The sequence below is a fragment of the Lethenteron reissneri genome, chromosome 25 (genome assembly GCF_015708825.2).
Source record: "Lethenteron reissneri isolate LAM-NWPU_2019-01 chromosome 25, ASM1570882v1, whole genome shotgun sequence".
NCBI lineage: Eukaryota > Metazoa > Chordata > Hyperoartia > Petromyzontiformes > Petromyzontidae > Lethenteron > Lethenteron reissneri.
This window is the reverse complement of record NC_083803.1, coordinates 15163873-15174609: the sequence shown is the minus strand read 5'-3', so window position 1 is coordinate 15174609 and position 10737 is coordinate 15163873. Positions and strand designations below refer to the sequence as shown.

Below are 10737 nucleotides of genomic sequence, written 5' to 3'. Positions count from 1 at the left end.
ATCGCCACTGGGGGAGACAAAGGCGGTCGGGCGTGGTGCTGGCCACCCACCCTCTGGTGTGCCGTGGCGGCCTTCATAGGTGCGACTCGCTAACAGCACTTGCCCCAACAGTCTATTAAGGCTGTATAGGGGATCTTTGTATTTGTATATGTATAAGACGCGAACAAATAAATAAACAAACACACGTTTAAAAATGTGATATCAGCATCTGCCACTGAGACTCGCAGATTATTCAACGTAATTACAAGCGGCTTGTTTCCGATACAATTAATTTGTTTACAAAGACGAATGTAAAATTGTAAAATATATGTAAACATGTTTCTAAAAACCCATAACAGACGTAATTTTACATGTACATACTCGCTAAAAATATTACAAGCAGAACTACACGCACACATATATATATATATATAAAGATACTGCATATCGTTCCAGTAAAGTAAGATATTGCGTGTATGTATACTATGCAATTGCGAAATATAATGTGGCGATTCAACAACTCAGTGCATTCATACAGCGTTGGCGGTGCAACGAATATCGCCTCTAACGTTGACGCCTTGCGCACAACAGCGGCGTGGCAGCCAGCGTATCTGCCGTGACATGTCCAGGTCAACCCCCACGTGAGTTATGTCATTGTTACACCACTCAGACAAACGTCCTCGCGTGTAGCGATCGCCGCCGTGCCACTTTGATGAACGTCACCCGCAGCCGCGCGGAACTCAGCGCCCTTCGTGTCTGTCTGTGTGTGCCGCTGCAATAAGTTTCGGGATAAATACTGCAACTATATCAATCGAAAACAAACAAACAAAAAGACGCAACAACACGCAAGCAATGCCACGGTGCAACGTAAATTGCGAGAAAGCGAGAGAGAGAGATTTGAAAAAATAAACAACGACCCGTTACGCTCGCGCGAGCCTCGGAAAAACCCGTGGCGAATTTCAGCTTCAATGCTGCAGCACCACCGTGGCCACGGCCGCGGTCTAATTGTTGACACTAAACTCATAAATCTAAGTGGGGGCGGGGCTTTTGTGACAACGCTTTAGTCTTTAGAAGGAGGCGGCTACAGGCGGTGGAGGATTGGAGGGGTTGGTGGATTTGAGTGGGTTGTTGTTGTTGTGGTGGTGGTGGGGGAAGTGGTGATGGTGGGAGTAGTCGAAGTCGTAGGAGGTGGTGGCTGGGTAGGGGGGGATGATAGAGAGAGAGAGAAGTGAGGGGGGGTACCAAATCTTTGTATGCAAATGTTTCCCCCGGTAGCCCACGCTCCTCGCCATTGTCACGGCGCAGCGCGATGTGGTTGTCGTTGCGGACGAAGCACTCCATCGGTTGCGGTGACAATCGCACGCCATTTCCCGGAGTCAACTCGCAGCTTCCCCCCCCCCCCCACCACCACTTGACTCGAGCGAGAACCCGCCCACATCTGTACGACCTCCCCTTTGCTCTTCTTACCTAGGGAGTCGCGCCGAGGCCCGTTCGCAGTCACATCCGACGCACGACACGCGACGTGGTCGATCCGGGCGACGTGGAAACGCCCGCGCCACCCATCTCGCACCCCCCCCCCCCCCTACCGCCACCGCCGCCGCAACCTGCAGCCACGAAGCGACTGTTGTTGTGGCTGCTGCTGCTGTCCGCTGTTGTTGCTGCCAAAGCATCGTTCGGGCGGGTTGGCGAGGACTCGTGCGCGCGTCGAGACGCAGCCGAAATGATGCCGCTGCTGCTGCTGCCACTGCTGCCGCTGCTGCTGCATGTCCCGAGCACGCTGCCTGCGTTCCACGTCGCGTTAGTAACCGCGTCTGCGCCGGGGCTAATTCGAGTTTTATAGGCGGCTCTTTGCCCACGAGCAGGCGCCAAGGGGCACTGCTTAACACGCCGTGTATTTAGAATAGCACTTATTGAAACCCATTAAAGAACGGCAACAGCAGCAGCAGCAGCAAATCAATGCATCATTGCGACAACGCCGATATCGACATCTGCAAAAAGCTGACGACAGTCATTCGTACAACTAACATCATCATCATCGCCGCTGTCTAATTATCGTGATGACAGTAGTAATCGTAGCAACAATATCAAGACAACAATAGCAACAACAAAAACATTACCGCGCACATTTACAAGCTGCTTATCAAACATTCGCCCAAACTCTCCGTCCGTGTGCCGGGGCGACTCTGGGTCAGCTTTGCCTCCTGGATCCGTGTTTCCTGTGGTCGTTGTCGTCAATTCAGTCTCCAGCGGGTGACCACATCTTGAACAAAACAACAACATCCAAAAACAACACATTCATACAACACGCCAAATCATGTCGGCGACAATTACCAAGACGAGTTTTTCCGTACGGGACATCTTGGATTTACCCGACTCGAAGGAGGAAGACACCGCCACCGAGGACAGCGCCACGGAGGGCGAGTCGGAGTCGTGCATCGTCGAGCCACGCCGAGAGCCGCGCTGCCCGCCGGCTCCGGGCCCGACACTTGCTCTTGCCAGGCCGTACTTCGATGCGGGAGAGAACCCCTACACCCGCTGGCTAGCCACCGCCGAGGGACTTCAATACTCGCGTGAGTCTCTCTCCTCCTACTCCTCCTACTTCTCACCACCAACACCTACACCACCACCAGCACCCCACTCCGCACCACGCGTGCCGACTTCAGCGCCGCTTGCTCGCGCCGCTGCTGGGTTGTGGGTGTCGCCACTGCCGGCGCGACTGCTTGTGCCAAATATACCGGAGTGACTGCTTGTGCTAAAGCTGCCAGTGACACTGCTTGTGCGAAAGCTGCTAGTGACACTGCTTGTGCTAAAGCTGCCAGTGACACTGCTTGTGCTAAAGCTGCTAGTGACACTGCTTGTGCTAAAGCTGCTAGTGACACTGCTTGTGCTAAAGCTGCTAATGACACTGCTTGTGCTAAAGCTGCTAGTGACACTGCTTGTGCTAAAGCTGCTAGTGACACTGCTTGTGCTAAAGCTGCTAGTGACACTGCTTGTGCTAAAGCTGCTAGTGACACTGCTTGTGCTAAAGCTGCCAGTGACACTGCTTGTGCTAAAGCTGCTAGTGACACTGCTTGTGCTAAAGCTGCTAGTGACACTGCTTGTGCTAAAGCTGCCAGTGACACTGCTTGTGCTAAAGCTGCCAGTGACACTGCTTGTGCTAAAGCTGCTAGTGACACTGCTTGTGCTAAAGCTGCCAGTGACACTGCTTGTGCTAAAGCTGCTAGTGACACTGCTTGTGCTAAAGCTGCCAGTGACACTGCTTGTGCTAAAGCTGCCAGTGACACTGCTTGTGTTAAAGCTGCCAGTGACACTGCTTGTGCTAAAGCTGCCAGTGACACTGCTTGTGCTAAAGCTGCTAGTGACACTGCTTGTGTTAAAGCTGCCAGTGACACTGTTTGTGCTAAAGCTGCTAGTGCCACTGCTTGTGCTAAAGCTGCCAGTGACACTGCTTGTGCTAAAGCTGCAAGTGACACTGCTTGTGCTAAAGCTGCCAGTGACACTGCTTGTGCTAAAGCTGCAAGTGACACTGCTTGTGCTAAAGCTGCTAGTGACACTGCTTGTGCTAAAGCTGCTAGTGACACTGATTGTGCTAAAGCTGCTAGTGACACTGCTTGTGCTAAAGCTGCTAGTGACACTGCTTGTGCTAAAGCTGCTAGTGACACTGCTTGTGTTAAAGCTGCTAGTGACACTGCTTGTGCTAAAGCTGCCAGTGACACTGCTTGTGCTAAAGCTGCTAGTGACACTGCTTGTGCTAAAGCTGCAAGTGACACTGCTTGTGCTAAAGCTGCAAGTGACACTGCTTGTGCTAAAGCTGCTAGTGACACTGCTTGTGCTAAAGCTGCTAGTGACACTGCTTGTGCTAAAGCTGCTAGTGACACTGCTTGTGCTAAAGCTGCTAGTGACACTGCTTGTGCTAAAGCTGCTAGTGACACTGCTTGTGCTAAAGCTGCTAGTGACACTGCTTGTGCTAAAGCTGCTAGTGACACTGATTGTGTTAAAGCTGCTAGTGCCACTGCTTGTGCTAAAGCTGCCAGTGACACTGCTTGTGCTAAAGCTGCTAGTGACACTGCTTGTGTTAAAGCTGCCAGTGACACTGCTTGTGCTAAAGCTGCTAGTGCCACTGCTTGTGCTAAAGCTGCCAGTGACACTGATTGTGTTAAAGCTGCCAGTGACACTGCTTGTGTTAAAGCTGCCAGTGACACTGCTTGTGCTAAAGCTGCCAGTGACACTGATTGTGTTAAAGCTGCTAGTGACACTGTTTGTGTTAAAGCTGCTAGTGACACTGCTTGTGCTAAAGCTGCCAGTGACACTGATTGTGTTAAAGCTGCTAGTGACACTGCTTGTGCTAAAGCTGCTAGTGACACTGATTGTGTTAAAGCTGCTAGTGACACTGCTTGTGTTTAAGCTGCCAGTGACACTGATTGTGTTAAAGCTGCTAGTGACACTGCTTGTGTTAAAGCTGCTAGTGACACTGATTGTGTTAAAGCTGCTAGTGACACTGCTTGTGTTAAAGCTGCTATTGACACTGCTTGTGCTAAAGCTGCTAGTGACACTGATTGTGTTAAAGCTGCTAGTGACACTGCTTGTGTTAAAGCTGCCAGTGACACTGCTTGTGTTAAAGCTGCTAGTGACACTGCTTGTGTTAAAGCTGCTAGTGACACTGATTGTGTTAAAGCTGCTAGTGACACTGCTTGTGTTAAAGCTGCTAGTGACACTGCTTGTGCTAAAGCTGCTAGTGCCACTGCTTGTGTTAAAGCTGCTAGTGACACTGTTTGTGTTAAAGCTGCTAGTGACACTGCTTGTGTTAAAGCTGCTAGTGCCACTGTTTGTGTTAAAGCTGCTAGTGACACTGTTTGTGTTAAAGCTGCTAGTGACACTGCTTGTGTTAAAGCTGCTAGTGACACTGCTTGTGCTAAAGCTGCTAGTGCCACTGTTTGTGTTAAAGCTGCTAGTGACACTGTTTGTGTTAAAGCTGCTAGTGACACTGCTTGTGCTAAAGCTGCTAGTGCCACTGCTTGTGTTAAAGCTGCTAGTGACACTGTTTGTGTTAAAGCTGCTAGTGACACTGCTTGTGTTAAAGCTGCTAGTGCCACTGTTTGTGTTAAAGCTGCTAGTGCCACTGTTTGTGTTAAAGCTGCTAGTGACACTGTTTGTGTTAAAGCTGCTAGTGACACTGCTTGTGCTAAAGCTGCTAGTGCCACTGTTTGTGTTAAAGCTGCTAGTGACACTGTTTGTGTTAAAGCTGCTAGTGACACTGTTTGTGTTAAAGCTGCTAGTGCCACTGTTTGTGTTAAAGCTGCTAGTGCCACTGCTTGTGTTAAAGCTGCTAGTGACACTGTTTGTGTTAAAGCTGCTAGTGACACTGCTTGTGCTAAAGCTGCTAGTGCCACTGTTTGTGTTAAAGCTGCTAGTGCCACTGTTTGTGTTAAAGCTGCTAGTGCCACTGTTTGTGTTAAAGCTGCTAGTGACACTGCTTGTGTTAAAGCTGCTAGTGACACTGTTTGTGTTAAAGCTGCTAGTGACACTGTTTGTGTAAAAGCTGCTAGTGACACTGTTTGTGTTAAAGCTGCCAGTGACACTGTGTGTGCTAAAGCTGCTAGTGACACTGATTGTGTTAAAGCTGCAAGTGCCACTGCTTGTGCTAAAGCTGCTAGTGCCACTGCTTGTGTTAAAGCTGCTAGTGCCACTGCTTGTGCTAAAGCTGCCAGTGACACTGTGTGTGCTAAAGCTGCTAGTGACACTGATTGTGTTAAAGCTGCAAGTGCCACTGCTTGTGCTAAAGCTGCTAGTGACACTGCTTGTGCTAAAGCTGCTAGTGCCACTGCTTGTGTTAAAGCTGCTAGTGACACTCCTTGTGCTAAAGCTGCCAGTGTGTGCTAATGTTGGAGTCAGTGTGCAGGGGAGGTGATGAACACAAGCTGAACGCATTGGTCAATAACACCACTTGGCTCTTAGAGGAATCGAATCTATAATATGCGACGTTTTGTGCAACGGCTCCTCTTCATACCAGGGAGCTGCAATTAATTGGAGTAACCGCCATAGACGTCGCTTGTTACACGCGTGTATAATTCATTTTGGGGGCAGTGTCATTATTGACCAATGTGTTGAGTGTTTGTAGTTGTTGTTGTTAAGTGTGCTTGAGCAACCACTGCCAACGCAGCAGCAGCGGCAGTGCGCACAACAATTGCGTTTATTCGGGTGGTTGTGGAGTTGAGCAGCGTGCACATGTAACCTGTGTATGCCACACTTACGCGTGTGATGATCGCACACGTGTCGAGAAAATGAGAGAGAGAGAGATGTGGGTCCGATGATCGATGTGACGAAAAGTGTCCACGTTGTTTTGGTTAAGTTTCAATGCGTGGCATTATTGACACGCGAGTTTGGTCCATTGGCCGATCAGTTTGTCGATAACGTCGACTTAAATTCACGTAACTTTATTAACAGTGTTACACATATTACTCTTTGGTTCTTTCGGTAAAGCCACGTAGGTAGAAATAAAATAAAATAAAACAGAATCCCGACGTTTCGATCGCAACACAAGCAATCGTGACTTTACCGAAAGAACCAAAACGTATGGATTCCTGCAGTCACGAAAGCTTAAAATCAAGATTTGAAAACATGTTATTTTGCGAGCCTGTTAATTCGTTTCGAATGCACGGATAGGTGTTCATGTTTTCTTTTTCTTTTCACACCGGCTGTAGGTTACTTTAGACCACGCATGCAGCTTCACGACGTGAATAAGTAGGCGATTTAAGCCGAGGCGACTTTAGCGCTTTGGCCGTTCGCGTGCATCGAGTGATTGACGCTACCCCGCCAAATCGTGGCGAATATCGCAGCCACTTTACCCCGAGATCGGGGCTACGAACGCCGCTAACCTCTGCAACAAATCGAATGAAAACGCACATTGCCGAAATGCTATGATTAAAAAATTATCCGCCTAATAATATTCAATTGCATATTCATCGCGGACTTTACCGTACAAAATATACGATGCAACTGTTTTTTTTTTACAATATAAATATAAAGAATGTGAGTTGCTATATTAACGCTGACAATTGCTTCCTGCGCGCGCGTCAACACGCACGCGCACAGACACACACGCACAGACACACGCACACAGACACACGCACACAGACACACGCACACAGACACACATACACACGCACACAGACACACGCGCACAGACACACGCGCACAAACACACGCACACAGACACACGCACACAGACACACGCACACACACACGCACATACTAATACCCAGAGTCACTCTCGAAGACGAGACTAATCCTCTTTGTTTCTCGAGTTCTCGCCTCGTTACATAGAAGAAGAAGAAAGCCCTTGAAACTCGACGCGGCAATGATAGTGTAAATACAAGTCGGGAAAATCGCATAAACGCGCGTCAGTCGGCGAAAGTGGTGCCGATGAGACGGCCCGCGATATGGATCGGGGGCCGCCGTGGCTACGTGACGTACATACTCCGCGGATCGCTCCGTTTCCCCATCGCCTTGTCTGCCAGATCAAAGCAGTCCGCGTGCATTGTTGTTGTGGTTGTTGTTGTTCAGCGGACGCGAACACGCGAGAGAGGCACACAACAACAAGTACACAACTGTGACACAACAAATAGACAACCGAGATGCAACACATACACAGTTTCGATTGAAAGCTTTCGTGACTGCAGGGATTCATCTTCTTGGTTCTTTCGGTAAAGTCACGTAGCAGGGAAATAATAAAATAATAAAAATAAAACATAATAAAATACAATTCTCACGACGTTTCGGCCACAACGCAAGCAGCCGTCCTCAGGTGAAGAACGGGTCTGTGGGAAAGACAGCGTCTAAATGAACACCACCAAGCTTGGCAGCGTATTTTTTAGCTGGGTTATTATTTCCCTTCTACGTGACTTTTACCGAAAGAACCAAGAAGACATACACAGTTGTTACACAACACATACACAGTTGTTACACGACACACACACACACAGTTGTTACACAACAGATACACAGCTGTGACACAACAAAAAGACAACCGAGACGCAACTAATACACAAATAAGACACAACAAATGCACAACTAAGACACAGCAACAACAAAAAACCCGATGCTGACTGTCGTCCATTTCTCCCTTGCGCGTGTGTGCGTGTGCGCGCACGTGTGTACACACGTGCGTGTGTGTGTCTACACGTGTGTTTATGCGCGCGCGTATGTTTACGCACGCACACGCACGCGCGCCCATTATTTAGTACACGGGCTGAACGCGGCGAGCGCACGGAGTCATCAGCACCCGTCCGTGAAGACGCACTCGTCCCCGGACCCGCACGACGGAGCGAGCACGGACGCCTCCAACTGCAGCAGCAGCGGCGGCGGAGGAGGAGGAGGCGGAGGAGGAGGAGGTGGAGGAGGAGGAGGCGGCACGATAGGCGACTTGGGAGCCGGCGGGAGCAGCAGCAGCAAGAAGCGCAAGAGACGAGTGCTGTTCAGCAAGGCGCAGACCTACGAGCTAGAGCGACGCTTCCGACAGCAGCGCTACTTGTCAGCGCCCGAGCGAGAACACCTGGCCAGTCTCATCCGCTTGACTCCCACGCAGGTGAAGATCTGGTTCCAGAACCACCGCTACAAGATGAAGCGCGCTCGAGCCGAGAAGGGTTGCGGCGTGGGTGGCGGGGTGGGTGGCCTTTTGCTGCACCCGGACGGATCTTCGAGCGGGGCTGGCGGTGGCGGTGGCGCTCTGCAGTCTCCACGCCGGGTCGCGGTGCCCGTGCTGGTGCGCGATGGGAAGCCGTGCACAGCCGCGGGTCTGGCCGCGTACGCGTGCGCGGCTGCGCAGCCCGCGGTCCACCTGTCCCGCTTCGGCGCGGCGCAGTACGGAGCGGCCGCGTACCCGGCCTACGCAGCCGCGTTCCCTGCGCTCATACAGACCCAGCAGTGGGCGTGGTGAAGCGTGCGAACTCATGGTGGTGGTGGTGATGGTGGTGATGATGCCGATGCTGCTGAACACTCCGCTGCCTGCCACCCCTGATGGCGGTGAGGAAAACTGTGATTCGACGAAGAGGAAGGAGGTGGTGGTGGTGATGGATGATGAGGTTGGGGAGGAGGACTGTGAGAAATGTATCTATATATCTATATATAATGATGATTATTATAATTATAATAATGATAGCGATTACGCAAAAAATGTCACTGTAAAGCAAAACCATGGACACGGCTTTGCAACGAATGGGCCGGCAAACCCCTTGCGAGAGACTGCAACATTGACACTTGTCTCTATAGGATTTGTGAGTGTGCGCGATGTTTACAGATTTGTAAAGAACTCTTTCGATATGCCAACCAACCAACCAACAAACAAACGAACACACCAGGATATATATGTAAAAACGGCAATTATAAAACTGTGAGATAGGAAATGACACACTCGTAAAAAAAAAAATCAGACATCGCAGTACCTATAGGTCGTGCAAAACGTGTTAGCTCCTGTGTGTCGTCTGTGTAACCGTCCGATTGAATTCGTAATTGACATTGTACAAGATGCAAAAATAGTAACGTTTCGCGTTCTTTTTTCATACACACACACGCGAAAAAACACTTAAGTTATGATATCTTTAAGAGCGTGTTTATTTCACGAGGCGATCCTGTGTGTGCAGGTTGGCGAGTTGCGTGTTTTGAATTCGCGGTTTTGAAACGAGTCCATCAACCAACCAACAAACGACGATAACAACAATAAGACATTTGCGAGACAAGCTAACATTTGTTCGAGGACCTGAAGAATATTGTTTCTCCTTTATTTTTTACACACACAAAAAAACTAAGCAAGGGTTCAATAAACACTTTACATAATAAACTGAAAGAGAGAGAGAACGAGAATGCGCTTCATGAATTCACCCGCGGAGTCTCAGATCACGCGTAGGGCACCTCTCTCTCTCGCCACGCCGATAATTGCTCCACACACTGGTTCTCGTCACGATATCATAAACATTTATCACCGTACGTTTTAACTTCTTTCGCACCGCACGTAGCCAAACCGTGCTCGGATGTGCGGGCGGCTGGGGGGGGGGTAAGGAAAACGAACTGTACCCGTGCTAAAGAAATTCGTTTTCAATCTCGATGATTTGAAAGTTGCGTAGCTTTCATTGGCATCCCGATATCGGAAGGGGAAGAGCGTTTTCGACGGCCCCAGAAACGGCGCATCTGAAAGCGCCACGCGATGCCGTGGCCACCGCCTTTGTCGTCGGCCGAGTAGCCAAACGCCGCTGCTGCTGCTGCCGCTGCTGTAAGAATCACACCGGAGTTCGCGTGATGGTTCATCTTATATTTTATTACGTAATAATCTATATCGATAAATAATAATGATTTGAAGAATTTTTTTATTTATCACTTCACTATTTATATACATCTTATAGAACAGTTGTTGACGAACTTTGGCAGTGTGCGTGTTGTTCTTCGTCAGTGACGGAACCTCACGGTGGAGGAGCACACGTGTTTATTATTGGTGTTGTTGTTATTATTGACTCGGCAACAGCATCATCATCACCACCACCGCCGCCGCCGCCGCGATGGGAGATTAACCCTTCAAGCGCGCGGAGATTAGAGGCCGAGAGGAAACCCATTGACGATGTTCACCTAAACACGCCGTCGGCTTTAATCTGGCGTTAGCATCACAGACGCAGATCCTCCGTATAGCCTTTGACAGACTGTTGGGGCAAGTGCTGTTAGCGAGCACCTATGAAGGCCGGTACGGCACACGAGGGGGTGGGTGACCAGCAC

General features: G+C 49.7%; 1 protein-coding gene across 1 annotated transcript; it reads left to right on the top strand.

The window, feature by feature from the left end:
• Positions 1 to 1494: 1494 nt before the first annotated feature.
• On the top strand, positions 1495 to 9948 carry NKX2-2 (NK2 homeobox 2). The gene is made up of 2 exons (XM_061558756.1): positions 1495 to 2549; positions 8220 to 9948. Exons 1-2 carry the CDS (start codon positions 2294 to 2296, stop codon positions 8912 to 8914), a joined length of 951 nt encoding a protein of 316 aa, XP_061414740.1. The 5' UTR covers positions 1495 to 2293; the 3' UTR covers positions 8915 to 9948.
• The last annotated feature ends 789 nt before the right edge of the window (positions 9949 to 10737 follow it).